At 40.4% G+C, this 20,213-nt stretch overlaps 1 protein-coding gene across 1 annotated transcript in view; it reads right to left on the reverse strand.

Moving 5' to 3' along the window:
* Positions 1-18,071, reverse strand: part of unc13a (unc-13 homolog A (C. elegans)) — a 60,826-nt gene extending 42,755 nt beyond the window's left edge. The window contains exons 1-10 of the mRNA XM_083559499.1: positions 17,630-18,071; positions 9,475-9,504; positions 8,272-8,371; positions 6,382-6,499; positions 4,429-4,552; positions 4,271-4,341; positions 3,706-3,760; positions 2,366-2,395; positions 2,085-2,280; positions 627-746 (exon numbers count right to left, since the gene is read on the reverse strand). Of these exons, the coding sequence (XP_083415625.1) occupies positions 627-746; positions 2,085-2,280; positions 2,366-2,395; positions 3,706-3,760; positions 4,271-4,341; positions 4,429-4,552; positions 6,382-6,499; positions 8,272-8,371; positions 9,475-9,504; positions 17,630-17,651 (866 nt within the window). The 5' untranslated portion in view covers positions 17,652-18,071. The remainder of the gene's footprint in view (positions 1-626; positions 747-2,084; positions 2,281-2,365; positions 2,396-3,705; positions 3,761-4,270; positions 4,342-4,428; positions 4,553-6,381; positions 6,500-8,271; positions 8,372-9,474; positions 9,505-17,629) is intronic.
* Positions 18,072-20,213: the final 2,142 nt, after the last annotated feature.

A 20,213-nucleotide genomic window follows, 5' to 3' on the forward strand; every position in this document is an offset into this window, starting at 1 on the left:
ATTTTGTAAAAATAAAAGGTTATTTAATTTTGACTTCTAGGTCTGGATGTAATCTGATCCCACAACAGGGAGGAAAAAACGTCAAGAGTAGGCATTGAAGACTGAAATGCAGGTCTTCTGCTTTTTGATCCGTACACGAAGTATTGCCAGCTGCCTGGTCTGAACACGGGCTTTAAAACCGTTCTGCAATTACTGTAGACACACAGAGTCGCCCCTCTAACTCTGTCAAGCAAAAGACAAGCAAATAGCAGCCTACCAGAAGAAAGCATCTACCCATCTCCTTTAGCATTTGACACGCTAAACCCGACAGCACGACAAATGAGGACCAGATGCATTCAGACAAACATTCAAATCACGTCACATTGCATTGAGAAGTACACAGTATAGTCACGGCACAGCATAGAAATACGTCGAGAACAAAAGATACAGATAGAGATAATCAATATAGAGATAAATGCATGTAAAAGAAGAGGTTTGTGCGCATGCATGCAAGCACAGCAAGGACCACAGGGACCAGACACGTCCAAATCCACGACATCACAGCGGCATGGAATCACAGGCTGGAGCAGCAGGAAGAAGAGGAAGGTGGTGGTGGTGGTGGAGGTGAAGGAGCTACAGAGACCCACCTATCAGAGAGTGAGCGCCTACTGTCTAAGGAGTACTGGCGGCTGGTCCGCCTGCTTGAGCCGGAGGCCGAATCGAGATCACTGTGGCCGTTGGTAGCGGAGTCTAAACTATCAAAGCGTCTGGGAGGAGGGAAGGGAAGGGAAGGGGGACAAGGCAGGAAGAGGAGGAGCATAAGTCACTGCTTATTTGCATGTGGCTTTCAAAGGACACCCAAAGTAAAACCAACATGGTTCAGCCTCCAACTCCATCTGGTTGGTTCACCAGGCTGAACAAAAACAACAATCTGCATGAAAAAAATGGATTCACAAACCTCTGTGTTAATGAGATGGTATCAAAAAGTTTCAAGACCAGTTTTGTAACACGCCAACAGATGGCAGCACAAGGCTGCACGCACTGTCACAGGGAGCACCGAACTTTGTAAGTCATCGTCCTGTATACATTGGGAGCTGTTCAACTGGTGCTATTTTGACCACATGCAATCCCACCTCAGCAAGCAAAGAGCAAATGAGAAATTCTATGTGAAATAAGATGTTTGAGGTATTTTGAGTGGCACACTCACTTCAGCGAAAGAACATCACTAAAAGACGACAAGAGATGAGGAAGACCTTCAACAAGCTTAACCCCTGAAAAACCATTCTGCAACTTGTGCAGGATGATCGCTGGAAAACAATCCGCAACATCGCTGCCATTATTCAGTTTCGGCGATTCACACGAGGGATTTGAACATGCGCCATGTTGCTTCAAAATTGGAGCTGACCCAGGAGCAGAAGAAACATTGTGTCGAAGTCTGGCAAGAACTTGATCAGCGTACCATGGAAGAGCCATTGACAAAACTCGGGTGTACAGGTACGACCCCGGGACAAAGTTGCTGTCTTCACAGTGGAAAAGCCATTCATCTCCATGGCCAAAAAGGCGAGGCAGGTCCGCAGCTCGACCAAGTGCTTGCTTATCTTTTTCCACTTTCACCGCATTGTGCATCATCCCCAGGGGTCACATCGTCAATAGTGAGTTCTACTATCAGGTTCTGACAGAGGACGTTAGATTAAAGCAATCGGTTCTGTGGCATGCTAGTCTCAAAACTTTTTGATACCACCTAGAGGAGAGGAGGATGGAATTTCTATGCGATAATGTATCCCAGCATTTGATGCCACACCAGTTTCCAAAAGTGATTTCAAATCTTTTGAAAAGTTTGGAGAAAAACGTTGTTAATGAGGAGACAAGCAAAGGCTTGCAAAAACATCTCCAGTACTCAGGTCTGAGAAGGCTCCTGTGATGCTCACCACCAATTTTACATGCACAATAAGAGCTCATCCGAGAGTTTATATAAACAGAACCCTGAATACTCTGAGAAAGTTCATAAGGATTATAAGAGTTCATAGTCATACAGAACAATTCATCTAGTAAAACCACAATTGGAATGAATTACACAAGTGTAAGAACTCAAGCCTTCTGTGTACCTCATGGGTCTCTGGTTATCGTAGTCGTACTCTTGCATGTCATCAATGCAGGGGCCGAGTTGCATGTTGCGAATGGGGTACTGGTGCATGGAGGCATTGGGCTGAGATGTGGTGTAAAAAGGAGGAGGGATGCTGTTGCTCGTCTCACTGCGGTAATCGCTGTCTCGGTCGTCCACTGCACTGTCTGGATCATCATCTGGAAGCATGATTTGTGTGATGATTTGTGTAGAACTACAGAAGATGGGATTGAAAGCTAAGAAAAACAAATGAATGCTGCTTACTTTGTTGGTCTCCCCATAGACTCCAGTTACCTACAATGGAAAAGAGAAAACCAGCTTCAGAAAGATGGCACAGTCAAGACTTAAAATCTAATTTCTAACCATAAAAATCATATTAATCCTTTTTTAAGAATAAAATACTACACAATTGCAGATTGTATAATATTATTATGATTGTTTTAAGATTATTTATATATTTTTTCTTACCTAAAGTTAGTTATTTTACCTGCTAATTACCATCAGAGGCATCATTTGGCTTTGTATATTGTTTATAACTTTATTTTAGCTGTAATAACTGGTTTAAAACTTAATAATCACACTTAGGACTTCCTTTGTTTTATGTCGACACCAACACATTGATTTACAACCTAAAAACAAATTGTAAGAGTCTGCAGTATGAAGTCGCCACACTCTTTCTAAACATTATCCAGTCTGGCTCTTATTTTTTTTTTTTAACGTTTTTCTTTAAACAAAGTGTTTATGGCTTTTTATTACAGTATGTTTTTCTGTAGTTCAGTTTCTCATGTTGAAGATCTTTCAGTGTTCAGTCACGACAAAATACAATCAATAATGTTTTATGTTGCAATAAGTTTGAGTATTTTGAGATGGTAATGATTTCTCTTTGTTATTGCATCGTGTGTTACGAGTCGGTCTTTATTTGAATTAATAATGTTTGACAATACGCATGTATGCGTGATCTTGATTTTAATAGTGATTTTGTTTCTAGATTAAATGCTTTTTAAGACAGAATATATAATGACGATTCTTAAATTAAGAGGAACTTTCTACTTCTCTGGTTTGAAATCTTTAAACACAAATTAAGAAAAGAAAATTGTTTAAAAAAAATTATTAACAAGCCAGTTTTAAGATGCTTGAAATAAATTATTTATTGTTTATTTTAGACATTTTGTTCTTATTTCAAGAAGTCTTACCAAGTGTAATTTTCTTACTGCATTGGCAGATCATTTGACTTATTTCTGCTCTGTATCTTCTCAAAACATGCATTTATTTCTTAGACTGTTATTTTTGCAGTGTAATGAGCAGGTGGTTCAGACAATCCAGACGTGACACGGGTTTAAACCGGACATCAGCACAGGGTGAAGATGACCTTGCTGCTCCAGGCTAACTGCGATTACGGCAATATGTTTGCATCTACTTCTAATCAGAGCTTTCACCCAGAAGCCATTCTCACCTTGTCTCCATGATAAAACTCACACACCAAAATGCTGTCTGCAGTATCTATATTTTCAGAACGCACCTCCTACCTTTGGGGCTGGTTATTCATTTTGTGGAATGAGATTCTGGGCCTGAGCGTGATATCTGAGCGTGGCGTGTCGACTTACAGCACTGTGTGGATGGCACTGGAAGTGGTCTCTCAAGCTCCTCCTGATACGAATACTGCATACAACAACGCAGCGATTACACAAGTCGAGTCAATAGTAATGACAATGAAGATTTTTTTAACGTCCTTCACATGGGTGAGAAGGACGAAGGTAATAAAGACGCAGTTCGCTCCAGATGATGAAGAGGCGATTTGTTTATTTATTTATTTATTTATATATGTTCAGTTGTTAACAGACAGAAACACATTACAATAACACAAATTACTAAACCGAAATAATATTAAGTTCCAATAATCAAAGCAATAACAATAATTCTAAAAATGAACGAAATAAAAGCAATTGAACAAATATAAAAAACAAACAAACACTACAATAAAATTCTCAGCCAATCATGAACCTCTTGATACGGCTAATTACCCCCTCAGCCTGTTTTATCTCATACAGTATAATTAAACCAGTTGTTCAGGAAAAAAAAAAAAAATGCTTATTAAGACTATTTCTTTTAATTAAAAAGCAATTTTGGCCTTCTGGTCCAAAAAGTCTGAAGATGAATGAGAATACTTACGTCTTGGTCCCGCATGGCATTAAGCTGCTCCAGTTTTTTGGCCCAATAGCGAGCCTCCTCCTCTGGAATGTCTAAAATCACAGAATTCAACAGCTTGTAGTTCTGGGTGTAGTTCTGTAGTGTCACAGAATGAAGATAGATGACGATGCTCAGTTTACCTAAAGGCAACTCGAAGCGTGTGTCCAGAAGCACGCGGTGGAAAGTTGGATCTTTGGTACCGCAGATCTCACTTTCGGCCATGATGACTTGGGAGTCCAAAGTTATCCACTGCCCCGGTCCTTCCTGTTCAACAGGAAATTAAAAAGCAAATTTATAATCTTTAAAATTCTCTACATTTCTTCAGCATTTAACAGACACCCTCATCCAGAGAGACTTACATTTTATCTCACTTAGACAACTGAGCAGCTCTTGGGGTTAAGGGCCTTGCTCAGAAGCCCAGGAGTAGCAGCTTGTTGCAGCTGGGATTTGAGCTTATGACTTTTGGAGCCAAAGTGCAATGCCTTAACCACTAAGCTACCATCTTCCCATCACAGTCCATACATTTCTGAGACTCGCAGCCAGTGCAAGAAGTTCAAAAAGTGAATGTAGAATAAATGCATGCCATTTGGCAGACACCCTTATAGTTATCTCAGTTATAAAGCTGAGCAGTTGAAGGTTGAGGGACCTGCTCAAGAGATCAGCAGGGGCAGCTTGGCAATGCTGGGATTTGAAACCATGTATTTTCCAAGCAAAAGTCCAACAACTTATCCAATGAGCTACGATTTGATTGGCAAGTGTGTTGTTTTATTGTTAAATGGAATTTACATTTTATTAGCTTCACCTTGGAGCTTTAGTCCAAACCTGAAAAAAGGTCAGCATGAGGGATGATCTTTGACATGTAAAAATGAGAGCTATTCCATAGAACGGATAAAACACAGTCGTTTTGATTATCAATTTTAGATTAGTTTGGATGATAGAATTTCACAATTCTGCAGTTCTTCAGACCTCCATGGCCCAGTGAGGTCTTAATGCAGCCAAGTGGAGAGCAAACAAATATACTCCTTCTATACTATTAATACATAATTCAAACTAAAGTTTGCATTCTCTGCAGGTATGCTCTGTGCACCATGACAACTATACAGAGTATAATCAATTTAATAACATCTACATTTGACCTTCATGTCATTTTATATGTTCATTAAGTAGGTTGATTTCCCTACTATACATCATTTACATTTATTTAGGATTAATTCCCCTGGAAAGGCTCTAGATCCTGAAGTTGTATGCTGTATGGATCAAAGATTGATATCTTTTACTTTTTGAAGATTCCATTCCACATTCTTTACTCCATTTGCCATTATAATAAGCTATAATAAGATCTTCTGGGAAGATGTTCCACTAGATTATATGGAGATTCATTCAGCCACAGGGTTAAAAAAACTTAAGTACTGATGTAAGAGAGGGGAAGATTCTGGGGTTCAGTCAGCGCTCAGATTCTTTCATGCTCAATAGTTTCGAGGGCAAATCTCTAAAAACACCAAGTCACCCCAATGCATGTAAACCCATGGTAAGTGGTAGATCAGTGGATACTATGTAGGATGTCTGCTCGGAAGGTCATGGGTTTAAATCACCTGCTCTGCTGGGATCTTGAGAAAGGTGTATAACTGAGATAAATATAAGTTGCTCTGGATAAGGGCATCTGCCAAATGCTGTAAATGAAAAAGCAGATCTTTATGGAGTTGGCTTTGTGCACAGGAGCATTGCTGCTGGAACAGGTTTGGGTCTCCTAGATCAAGTGAAGGGAAAATCTTATGCTACAGCATCCAAAGACATCCATCAGTTTGGGAAAGAACCACATACGGCTGGAAAAGTCAGGTGTCCCAATACGTTTGTCCAAATAGTCTATGTGTATGTAAATGTATCTATAGAATCTGGGCTGTTTTTATAATATTAGATTTTTCCTACCAATGTCTTTCATATACATTTTAAGATGCACATTTTTGTGTTTATGTTACAAATAAGATAATCTGAAATGTATTGAAAGCCAGCTGGCCAGATTCTGCATGTATAGGCCTACAGAGGGTGAGTAGTACTGCAGGCTGTTGGATGCGAGCGTGCCATCTGTGCCATACCTCATTGGACTGGCGAATGCTGCTCAAAGGGATCCACAGTGTTCCCACCATGGTGTCCCAAATCAACCCTTTGTTCCAGACCTCCACAGTCAGGCCCAGATCCAGCCTGTTAATCTCACTAGGACAGATAGAGAGATGGTGAGAAGGATTTCAACACAACCATTACAAAAAGATTTAGCCGGAAATGGTTTTTCCCATTTAAATTAATTTGGGTCATATAGTATATATATGGTTTCATGATGAGGAAGAGCACTACAAATGCATTATTTGCTTAAAGAAGTAGAAGAAGAAGTTCAGAAGAAGTTGATTGTGTGTTTGTGGATTTAGAGAAAGCGTACGACAGGGTGGAGAGAGGAGTTGTGGTATTGTATGAGGAAGTCTGGTGTGTCAGAGAAGTATGTGAGGGTGGTGCAGGACATGTATGAGGACAGTGTGACAGCAGTGAAGTGTGTAGTTGGAATGACAGACTGGTTTTAAGTGGAGGTTGGACTGCATCAAGGATCGGCTCTGAGCCCTTTCCTGTTTACAGTGGTAATGGACAGGTTGATGGATGAGGTCAGACAGGAGTCTCCATGGACTATGATGTTTGTGGATGATATTGTGATTTGTGGTGAGAGTAGGGAGCAGGTTGAGAAGAGCCTGGAGAGGTGGAGGTACACGCTGGAGAGAAGGGGAATGAAAGTCAGTAGGAGTAAGACAGAGTACATGTGTGTGAATGAGAGGGAGGGCAGTGGAGTGGTGCGGTTGCAGGGAGAAGAGGTGGAGAAGGTGGAGGAGTTCAGGTACCTGGGGTCAACAGTGTAAAGTATCGGAGAGTGTGTTAGAGAAGTAAAGAAAAAAATGCAGGCAGGGTGGAGTGGGTGGAGAAGAGTGATAGCAGGAGTGATTTGTGATAGAAGGGTAGAGCCAGAGAGAGAGAGAGAGAGAATTTGCCTGAAAAATGTTTAAGCAACTCTGTTCAATGTCTGTTCAAAAAAAACAAATTTGCTGCCAACAACACATGATAATATCAATGCACAGGAGACTGGAGCCATTAGGGAAATGTGTATGTGTTCCAGCACCCAGGGATTTAAAACAAAAAGCCTCCGTTAGACTGTTACATGTTATGGATACTTAAAAGAATAAACTGCTTCGAAAGTTAAAATATAGTAACATTCAAAAATCATTTTATATATATATGAGAGAGAGAGAGAGAGAGAGAGAGAGAGAGAGAGAGAGAGAGAGAGAGAGAGAGAGAGAGAGAGAGAGAGAGAGAGAAAGAGAGGGAGAGTGAGAGTGAGAGTGAGAGTGAGAAAGAGAGAATGAGGGAGCAAGAGAAACAGAGAGAAAGCGAGGGAGAGAGAGAAAGAGAGGGAGAGAGGGAGAGAGGGAAAGGGAGAGAGAGAGAGAGGGGGGAGTGAGAGAGAGAAGGAGAGGGAGAGAGAGAGAAAGAGAGAGAGAGTGAGAGAGAGAAAGAGAGGGAGAGAGGGAAAGGGAGAGAGAGAGAGAGAGAGAGAGAGAGAGAGAGAGAGAGAGAGAGCGAGAGAGAGAGAGGGTGGGGGAGAGTGTGAGAGAGAGAGAAAGAGAGAGAGAGAGAGAGAGAGAGAGAGAGAGAGAGAGAGAGAGAGAGAGAGAGAGAGAGAGAGAGAGAGAGGGTGGGGGAGAGTGTGAGAGAGAGAGAAAGAGAGAGAGAGAGAGAGAGAGAGAGAGAGAGAGAGAGAGAGAGAGAGAGAGAGAGAGAGAGAGAGAGGTGGGGGAGAGTGAGAGAGATAAAGAGAGGGAGAGTGAGAGAGAGAAAGAGAGAGAGAGGGAGAGTGTGAGAAAGAGACTGAGAGAGAGAGAGAAAGAGATGGAGAGTGAGAGAGAGAACAAGAGGGAGGGTGAGAGAGAGAAAGCAGAAGTGTTTCTTACAACATGAAGTCCTGTTCCCAACATGGCTGACTGCCTCGTACAGCGATGGTGGTGCTCTTCACGTTCTGCACTTTAAGGGTCACATACGTGTTGAATTTTTCTGAAATACACACACACACACACACACACACACACACACACACACACACACACACACACACACACACAGTAAGCCGACAAAATTCTAGAAAAAAGTTGGGACACTGTGGAAATTAAATGAAAACAGAATGCAGTGTTAATCTCATAAACTCATATTTTATTCACAATAGAACATAGAAAACATTAAAAGTTGAAACTGAAGAGGTGAAACATTTTACGGAGGTATTTTTTTATTTGATTTTCGTAACACGTCTCAGAAAAGTTGGAGCGGGTAAACAAACGACTGAAAAAGTAAGTGTTACAAAAAAACTAAGTAGCTGGAGGAACATTTTCCAAATTATTAGGGCTATTGACAACAGGTCACTAATTTAAATTGGATATAAAAAATATCATCTTAGAATATCTTAGGTAGAGGATAGAGTATATGGTAGAGTATCAGAAGTAAAGGTGGGCTAAAGTTCAACAATGTATATACAAATTTTGGAACAATTTTAACATACTGTTACTTTAAAAATCTTATCATCTCAACATAATATCATCTAAAGATTTTTAAGAATCTGGAGAAATCTCTGACCGTGATCATGAGTCTGTAATGGAAACCACTGCATGGGCTCAATAACACCACCTTTCATATTTAAGCAAGTGAATGCTAAATGCTTACTGTATCTATTACAACAGAAGATGAGTCTGGGTACTGAACTGATCTACCTGCAGTGCAGTCAAAAACATTTGGCATATCATGAAACAAAAAATATGACAAAGAAAACCCAGGACTGTTAAGCAGATAGAATCCTGTATCAGACGTGAATAAGACAACATTCCTCTCCCAAAGCTCCAGCAACTGGTCCCTTCAGTTCCCAGATTGTTATTAAAAGAAGAGGAGATGCTACCCAGTTTTTTGCAGCCATCAAATAACCTTAGAATTTTATAAAAAATAAAAATTTTCAAAAGTTTTATATGTTCTTTTATAATAAAATATAGAGTTTATGAGATTTGCACATCATTGCATTGCTTTTATTTACATTTTACTCAGCGTCGCAACTTTTTTGGAATTGCGATTGTAACTAGAAACCAAGTCGTGATGGTGAAAGAGTTCTGGCCTACCTTGTGGTCCATCTAGCTTCGCTTTTTTCACTGTAACAAAAAGAAAAAAGATGAATAAAATGCAAAACAGTGTAATCTCTCCCCAACCCACTGACAGCACGCGTACATTCGTTTTTATACTTCTGTAGGCAAGCTGACATCACTATACTTCTCCATTATTCATGAACACCCATGTAACGTAGACGCAAAGCTTCAGTGTGGCATTAAAATTCAAAGCTCTTCCGTTAATCCCCTACACCCACCTTTCACTTTGGAATCGGCATAAAATCCACACAGTCTCTTTTAAATCTAACTTTAATGTCTGTAATGATGTCTATACAAACCCCCCTGAGGACTTCTCACTTCTGAGAGGTGCACGTTCATGTCCATGATGGCTGGAAAGGTTAGGGTTTGTGTTGATCGTTAGCTCATTGGTAATATTTCGACATCACAGCAGCAACAATAATATAATATATCATGGTTTAATCACTGCACTTAATACCATGGTGTTGAGTTCAGTAGTGTCCTGGTTCTTTATTATAACAGTCACCATGTTCAAGTAAACTACACGATAGTTTGTGGACGTCTAAACAAGATGTTGCTTCTTTTTGAATGTTTCATTCCACATTTAGTTCTCATTTGCTGTTATAATAACGTCCAGTCTTCTGGGACGAGTGTGGAGATTCATTCAGCCACAATTAACACATCAGGTACTGATGAAGGTGAGGTGAGGAAGCAGTTTGCATTCATCGTTGAGTTCTATAGCTGGAGATCTTCCACTCCACCCCATGTCAAGCATATCTTCATAGAGCTGCACAGAGGCATTGTAGTTCTGGTCTCGTAGTTCCAAGTGAACCACATCCAAAGACATCAATAGAACTGTGTGCCTCCTACTTCATACAGTTTAGTGAAGAACCACATATGGCTGGAAAAGTCAGGTGTCTCAAATACTTTTAATATCCATATGTGTAGTGTAGAATATTCATTCATTAGAGTTGCATTATCGTTGATGTTATCAGCAGCTCACTGATGGAGACTCGAATGTGTAGAACTTGTAATCCTTCAGCATTAGTAGCAGTACTGTTTATATTAACGGCTCTTTAGGTTGTCCATGTGGAAACATCCTCAGCAGCAGTTTATTTAATTGCTCATGTCCGTAGATGCTCTTCAGAATTCCCTGAAACTGAACGATGGCTATCATATTAAAAAACAATTAAAGGGAAGCGCAAATAGTACATCGATATTATTATGCACCATCCAGATATATTGCATGCGATATTTAACTGCATGTCACGTACTGTGTATGTATGTGTATGTGACAAATAACATTTTATTTGATTTGAAATAATTCATGATGGAAAAAGGATTTGCATTTCACGTGTCGGCAAATTTAAAGAAATGGGCTAAATTGCCTGTGCGTATGTACAGCGCAACATCGATGCCCCGAAAAACAATACAAATGTATTTACGGAATTAAATTAAAAGAGAATGTATAAGATTGCACTATTATATCTTTTGCACAAACTGATAGCCTCCTTTTTTACATTCTACATATCATTTTATACACGTGTGTGTATATATATATATATATATATATATATGTATTTTCAGAAACACTGTATACAACGTCTTCTTTATTGCACTGTCCAATGAGTACAATAACCATTGTACTCATTGTGTATAATCCCCACTCTGTGTATTGTTTATTTATATCCATTTTATTGATTTCATATTATTTATTCATTTATCCTTATTTATTAAATATATCACTGCCTTACCAACCATAATTTATGTAAATGTTGTACACTGCTACTAATGCACTTCTGGTTAGATGCTAAATGCATTTCGTTGCCTTGTACCGTAACCATGTGCAATGACAAAGTTGAATCAAATCAAATCTGATCTAATCTAATCTCATTTATTTATAGGCTGTACACTCACCGGCCACTTTATTAGGTACACCTTACTAGTACCGGGTTGGACCCCCCCTTTCCCTTTAGAACTGCTTTAATCCTTCGTGGCATAGATTCAACAAGGTACTGGAAACATTCCTCAGAGATTTTGGTCCATATTGATATGACAGCATCACGCAGTTGCTGCAGATTTGTCGGCTGCACATCAACGATGCAAATCTCCCGTTCCACCACATCCCAAAGGTGCTCTATTGGATTGAGATCTGGTGACTGTGGAGGCCATTTGAGTGCAGTGAACTCATTGTCATGTTCAAGAAACCAGTCTGAGATGATTCGCGCTTTATGACATGGCGTGTTATCCTGCTGGAAGTAGCCAGAAGATGGGTACACTGTGGTCATAAAGGGATGGACATGGTCAGCAACAATACTCAGGTAGGCTGTGGCGTTGACACGATGCTTAATTGGTACTAGTGGGCCCAAAGTGTGCCAAGAAAATATCCCCCACACCATTACACCACCACCACCAGCCTGAACCGTTGAAACAAGGCAGGATGGATCCATGCTTTCATGTTGTTGACACCAAATTCTGACCCTACCATCCGAATGTTGCAGCAGAAATCGAGACTCATCAGACCAGGCAACGTTTTTCCAATGTTCTATTGTCCAATTTTGGTGCTCCTGTGAGAATTGTAGCCCCAGTTTCCTGTTCTTAGCTGTCAGGAGTGGCACCCGGTGTGGTCTTCTGCTGCTGTAGCCCATCCGCCTCAAGGTTCGACGTGTTGTGCGTTCAGAGATGCTCTTCTGCATACCTCGGTTGTAACGAGTGGTTATTTGAGTTACTGTTGCTTTTCTATCAGCTCGAACCAGTCTGGCCATTCTCCTCTGACCTCTGACATCAACAAGGCATTTGCGCCCACAGAACTGCTGCTTACTGGATATTTTCTCTTTTTCAGACCATTCTCTGTAAACCATAGAGACGGTTGTGCGTGAAAATCCCAGTAGATCAGCAGTTTCTGAAATACTCAGACCAGCCTGTCTGGCACCAACAACCATGCCACGTTCAAAGTCACTTAAATCACCTTTCTTCCTCATTCTGACACCCGGTTTGAACTGCAGCAGATCGTCTTGACCATGTCTACATGCCTAAATGCATTGAGTTGCTGCCATGTGATTGGCTGATTAGAAATTTGCGTTAACGAGCAGTTGGACAGGTGTACCTAATAAAGTGGCCGGTGAGTGTATATCAACTTATTAAGAAACTTTTTTTAGTACTATTTGAAATCAGACATTGAGCATCCATATATAACCAAAATGGAACAATCCTTGTTTCATCTCATTTCACCTCGTTCTTCTCCTATCATAAGCATCAAATCTTCGACTACTTGGGGTATAAATTACATATGAGGTACTTCACTGGTTCTGGTGCAAATATCTGGGACGACTGGAACATTAGCTGGGGTTTGATTGACCTGTGAAACCACGACTATTTCTTCTTGGGGACAAATGCAAAAAATTATTTAGTTCTTATTAAGATCAGTTGTCAAGATCTTATGCAACTGTACATTCGACAGAATCCCAGAACTGAAAGATTGGATTGATGGGATGATCACTTCATATGAGTGTATGTAGGAGAGATGGAATAATGAGAGAGAAACGCAGAGAACGTAGGATCATTTCAGGCAGCATATAAAAATAGACGGATTGACAGCCGATTGATTTCCACGTACTGTTGTGTTGATCGTATTTCACTGATAATGACTGAAAAGTGGCTGAAATACATACACTCACATCATTCAAATCAGCTGAACACTAGGTCTGATTACACAGGGCCGCTCTTACATAAACATGCAGACGTGAACGGAGAGATGTACGGATGTCCTTACAAGCCAGTGACCTAAAAGAAAAATGCTGAACCACCATGAGCCAGCGGATCAGATCTGCTGTGTCTTGGAACCCATTCTACAAGCTCTTATATCACACAGCTTTTTTGTGGCTTTTAGCTCTTCATCTCTTCTCCCTCTCCATGCCTTCAACACGAGCTGTGTTTAATCTCTCAGTGCTGCCGAGTGCCGTATCCCCACGCCTAAAAATAACCGCTTTAGTGTGACAGAGAGCTGAGACTTGTTAGGGCGGCTCCCAAAAGCTCGGCACGAAGTCACAGTATTAAAATATCTTTGGATTGAAAGCCTGAATTTAATGAGTTCAAACCCAATTGCATTTTACTCCAAAGCAACGAAGTGAAAAAATATACACAAATTATTGAAGAATGGTGTGGAGCACTTTTGATAGATTCTGACCACTGCAGACCGAGAACATTCCACAAGAGCTGCAGTTTTGGAGACGCTCTGACCCAGACGTCTAGACATCACAATTTGTCAAACTCGCCAAATCCTTTCCCCCATTTTTCCTGCTTCCAACATCAACTTTGGGGACAAAATGTTCACTTTCTGCGTGATAAATATATCCACCAACTAACAGGTGCCATGATGAGCATGATGAGCTGGGTCATGGAAAAGTGATTAAATAAATGTTCAAGATTAGTTATAAACATTAAAAACTCCCACTCTTATTGGAGGTTGAAAAAACCAGACTTACTTTTTGAGACAAAACAAAGACACACACAAAACATGGTCATTATGGACGGAATGATGACGAATGAGTCTGTCTGGGTGAAGAGTGAAACAACAAAAGGGACGAAAATTGTCTCGAAAACAGAAAGTCTGCAGATCTAATGAACACGGTGAGAACGCGGCCCCTTTGTCTATAAGGAACAGATATAATTGTACTGATGTAATTCCTCAAAGCTGTTGATGAACTGGAACAAATCGTACCAGGAAACGGCAGATACGTATATGAAGCGCGCGTTTAAAGAATATTTCCTGTTCACATTGTTATTGATTTAACATGAAAGTGAGAGGAATTTATAAGAATGATAATTAAAGAGCAATAAATGCATTGACAAATGCATGATTCCAGTGCACAAATCCAGCTCCATGAAGATATGCTTTACATGGGTTGGCGTGGAAGATCTTGAGCTGCCTGCTCTAGAGCTCTGATCTCAGCCCTATTTGGGAGGAATGTGAACACTGATGGCACCCCAGACCTCCTCACTTTCTCACCTACATCAGTACCTGACTTTTACTAACACACTTGTAGCTGAATGAATCTCCACATGGAGATGGAACATCTTCCCAGGAGAGTGGAGGTTATTATAACAAAAAATGGCAACTTGATGTGTGAACAGGTTGTTCAAAAAGCACCAAATAATCTTAGGGCCTGGTGTCCACAAACTTTTGTGAATACAGTGTAAGATACAGTTTGAATTTCAATAATAAATGAGTGTCAAACATCTGACCCTTTTTACACATTGTATCATTTAACTTCTTAAAAAAGAATAAATCAAATAGAATTCAATGAAACTAAAGAGCAGTGAAATACACACTTATACACACATATTAAAAAATAATAATAATCCAGTGGAGAACGAACAAAGCCTGGGTACTGTGCATCTGCTCGGGTTATTAAAGCGATTGCCAGGAATCTGTCGGATCTCTTTGACACTCGCCCACACTCACGCGCTCGCTGAACGCCGGAGCTGGAAACTCTGCCTGATTCATTACGGACTGGTGGCAGACTGGTAGGCGTGCATGCAAATGGGACGCAGGTTGTGATGGACTCCATTTATTATCACGCACACGGGGCAATACGGTGCATATCAAGGCATGGGGGGGGGGGGGGTGTCACGTGAGCACATTTGGAAAGCCACGTTCCAATGAATCACCTGAACTGACACTCGGGTGAGGATCAAAACGGTTTCAGAGTCCAGGTTTGAAAGGTATTACTATTTCACGTTTCTGATCATTTCTATTTCCTCATACCAGTGTGGTCCTCAATCCTGAAGTTGCTCCGCCCTCTAAATGTGGGCGATGGACCATTTTATAAAGTGTACCGCAAATTTTTTACACTTTTGTGCCAGATGAACTACATATAAGTTCATGTAAAAAAAATAATAATAATGTGGGTGGGAAGCATGACATTCCTCTGTCTCCTGTCTATCAGAAGGACACTCGCTGGTTGTGGGTGTACATGTGTATAAAGAAGGGCAGTTGTTACCCTCGTATTCAGCTGCCCTACGATGCTACATGAGATGTGGAGGATGGTTTTATGTGTATTCAAGGAAGCACACATTAACCCTTACCCTTCCAGCTTGGTAGCTATTATGCAACAAAAAAGAAATAGTGGGAGGAACTGGAAAATGTGTAACTTACTTATAACAACAATATAAAACTTTCCAGTCAAATCTTTTGTATAAAAGTAATGACAATAGCAGGAGTTACACTCCGAAAGTGGATTGTATTGTATGTAAGTAAAATCTGTAGAGGAGATACAAGATATCAGTTACAAACAGACTGCACAGCAGATCATTTTCCTCTAATGACACTATTACTTTTCTTCACATTACTGGGAATATAGAAATGGAATAAAAGCACCTACAGGCAAATGAGAAGGCGAACATTTGCTTTGAGACAGCACTGTATAGACAAAAGTTCATGAGCATAAGATTAGTATGTGCTTTATTAAACATCCCATTCCATATTTAGTCTCCATTTGCTGTTATATAACCTCACCAGCGAGGTTCTTGGGAGATTAGGTGGAGATTCATTAAACCATAAGGTTTTTAGTAAAGTCAGGTACTGATGTAGGTGAAGTGAGGAGACCTTGGGTTCAGACAGCGTTCACATTTATCCTAAAAGTTGCTCAGAAGGTTCTAGTTTAGGCTTTGTCTATACAACCGAGTGCCTCAGAATTTGTGCTGTTTGCTGAAGAACCACATATGGCTGGGAAAATAGGTGTCTCAATACTTTGGACTATATCATGGATCCTTAAAAAAGTCACAGCTACTTTGACACACAAGTGACACTGACCAGAACTACAAAAACCAAGGCACACTGCCTTTCTACAGCTTCTAATAAGGAAGATTTAGTCACAAGTACATTACTGAACAGTGTCATTAATTCTTTGCATATCCCAGGGATGTTAGGAAGCTGGGGTCAGACATAATACAGTGCTCCTGGGGGACAGAGGGTTAAGGGCCTTGCTCAAGAGCCCCAAGAGCTGCAGCTTGGCAATACCAGGGCATGAACCTTTGACATTCTGAGAAGATCTTGGGAATACTGGGAAGAATTTTAATGTAAAAGTCATTCTTGAGCAGCCGGATGACGTGTGAGCATTTTATTTTAAATATACAAAAAGGAATAAACAAAAATTACAATTTGTTCTTTTACATTTTCGACTTGTGTGCTTAAATGTGTAATTATTCCGACAACGAAACCAGGATATTTTCAGACTAGCTTTCCATACCAGCTTGTAATGTGATTTTGTGTGTGTGTGTGTGTGTGTGTGTGTGTGTGTGTGTGTGCATAGTGACTTGTGATGGACTGACGTCTCTACTGAGGGTGTATTCCTGCCTCACTTCTGGTTTTCCTAATGGCCTTTGGATCCACCCCAACCCTGACTAGGAAACAGCTACTGAAGATGAATGAATGAATGAATGAATGAATGAATGAATGAATGAATGAATGAACGACCGAATGAATGAATGAATGGATGGATGGATGGATGGATGAATGAATGAATGAACCAGCAAATTAATTAATTAACACGGATTTTGCTTTGCACATAACATGAGTCGCACACATATATAATAAATAATATATTATTATGATATTATATATAAAAGAAAAAAGTCTAACAGCCCACTGTAACCTTATGCAGTCTACAAAACCACCTAGTACCGTTTATTTCTGCTTCAGAAAGCTGGGAACACGCCCCTACACACTGACAGCGTTTGAACACGAAGCCAGGACCCTCAGCCACTGCCCCCAGGAGCGTATATTATTATTATCATTATTATAATATTACATTCAAATGTTGAAGGAAAAAAAAACGAAGTCTGGAGTAGAGGTAAATGTCAAAATGAACGGATCTGGTAGTTCTGCTCGAAGGCTGCTTTTCGTCGTGTTCCGACTGATCCACGACCACGACCCCTGACTGATTTTTTTTACGATGAAAGAAAGAAACCCGAAAATTCAGGAGGAATCCTCACGCACACTGAACATTCACAGCCTTCCTACAGCGTGAGATTATATCTGAAAGTGAACACATTTGCCAACGTTCATTATAACCAACAGCTGGTGGTCCAACACACACACACACACATACACACACACACACTTCACTGAGTATAATAAAGCTTCACTTACCTCCGACACAAAGCAGTGACATCTCTTTCTGCAGTTTATCAGCTATGTTGGCGGCTTTTGGTTGCTTCTAATAAATGAGATAATTTATATAAATGAAGATGAAGAGATGTTTGGAGGTTGAGACGCGTCCAACCAGGAGCCGCCAGAGATTGGAGATCGAAATGAGATCTCACGGTACAAATTGCACCCGTTGAAGCAGCTGAAATTGTAATGTCGGCTGTCCAAGATTGTCGTTCCTACATAAGTCCTGGCTCTTCTGCCTGGGTTTGGGGCGACAAAACCAGCGAATTGTCTTCGTCTTGTCAGCCTCTCGTGAGCCGCCGCACAGCCATCTTGTTCAGCACCACCGTTACGAGGACAGCTACTACCGTGACGTCACAAAAAAAAAAAAAAACAGCAAGAAAGCTGAACCGTGACGCGATTAAACACCATCAACTTAACCCTATCACACCAGTCTGCTGAAGATGGCTCCACCGGAACATTCTGAAAGATCTATGAGGTTACTGTCGATGATAAAAATTCAAGAAACCTTGAAGATGGACTTGGACTTCTGTGACTTCCATGAATAGTTTTGGCAAACTAAAATGATTAGTTAGTGAACCGTTTATAAACTCAAACATGATGTAACTCTAATGAATGAAAATCTAGTGCTGATGATGAGGTTCTATTTGGAATCAGGGTTTCATCCTCACATCATCATATGTAGTTTTTCCTTCACCACCATCACCTCTTGGTTCCTCTTAAGGTTTCTTCCTTTTACTTTTTCAGGGAATTTTTCCCTAACCACCATCACCTCTTGGTTCCTTCTAAAGTTTCTCCTTCATATTATCTCAGAGAGCTGCAGCACAAATAATCGTGTACTGACAAAGTCAAGTCAAGTGGAATTAACCATCCTTTCAACCATATACTGTTCAGTACCCAGGAAAAAACACAATGTTCCTCCAGGAGCAGGTTACTTCAGTTTATACTCGATTTCATGGCTAAACGATATGGTGTGTGTGTGTGTGTGTGTGTGTGTGTGTGTGTGTGTGTGTGTGTGTGTGTGTGTGTGTGTGTGTTCGGTCACATTGTCTTTGTCTATCAGGGTGTGAACAATGTGTGTGAGGGATGTGTGCTGGTTTCTTCATAGATGCAGCGTGTTCTGAAATTGTTCACGATGGAGGAAATGTAAACACCATTGATCTTCTCTGCCATCCTCACTCTTCCCTGCAGGATCTTGCAATCCGAGACAGTGAAATTCCCAAATCAGGCAGCGATGCAGAAGCTCGGGATGCCCTCCATGGTCCCTTTCGAATATCTCAAATATCCGATACCTCAAACCTCCTTTTTCATTTTCACCGTTTTATTTATTCAAATAAAAAAACAAACAAAAAAACAGCTTTAAGAGGAAAATGCCTGCGAGCACACACTGCTGATGGAGAAGTTAGAGGGTTGCATATCAAAAAGTTTCGAGACAAGTTTTGTTACATGCCAACAGGTGGCAGCACAAAGCTGCACGCGCAGTTAGAGGGAGCACCGACTTTCATAAACACCTCGTACATCTATACCAATTGAAACAGTCATTCAGGTTCTTCTACTAAAACAAAATCCACCTCAGTTCAATAAATTAGCATGTCTGACTATTTAATTATGACACTTGGCATTTAAATTCTGGTCAAATATTATCTAGCCAGTCGGTGGTTGTCTTTTTCCATGAGAACAAGAAAGACAAGGCAGGAGAATTGTCCATAGTGTTAGATGTAAGTGTTTAATATACAAAATCCACCTGTATGGTAGATTCCCTGCTATGATCAATGAATAAAGATATAAAAGCTGTTCTTCCAATAGTTGTGGTATACCTAATAAACTGGCAAAAATTATACAAAACATTAACTAGGATATGACTGGAAATTAGAGATCATATTTGATGTATTAAAATGTTTCTTTTGTTGGATGCTGGATTAAAATATGGCCAATGTCTCCCTCTGCTGGATATAATGTAGTATTTCATTGAATTGAGATTATTTATCGCGGAAATTCCAAACAGTCAGATCCATGATCAATTCTCTCTTCGTTCAAGCAGCAAAATGCTCACAGTTTGAGATTAACGTGAGAACCAGGTGCTTTACAAGTAACTTACAATTGAGAAGTTGAGGGTTCAGGGTCTTACACAGCTGATGAAGGGGTGGTAGCTTAGTGGACTTTGGATCCAAAGAGGATGAGATCAAATCCCTGGGACTGGGAGATCAAAACCCTAACCCTAACCCTAACCCACATCACAGCTGCCACCCCTGAGCAAGACCATTAACTCCATAGCTGTTCAGTTATATGAAGAAGATACATGTAAGATGCTCTGGATAAGGTCCTCAACCAAATGCCATAAATGTGATGCTGGGATTTGAACTCATTATCTACTGATCAGAAGTCCAACCTCTTAACCAGGAGCTTTACAGGAAATATACAATTGAGAAGTTGAGGGTTCAGGGCCCTTTAGCTTGGTGATGCCAGGATTTGAACTTGTGACTTTCCGATTAGAAGCCCAAGACCTTAATAACTGAGATACTACATCTTCGTTAGGAGGAGGAACATGGATAGGGCTGCATTG

This window comes from Silurus aristotelis, assembly GCF_946808225.1.
Source record: "Silurus aristotelis genome assembly, chromosome: 13".
Lineage (NCBI taxonomy): Eukaryota > Metazoa > Chordata > Actinopteri > Siluriformes > Siluridae > Silurus > Silurus aristotelis.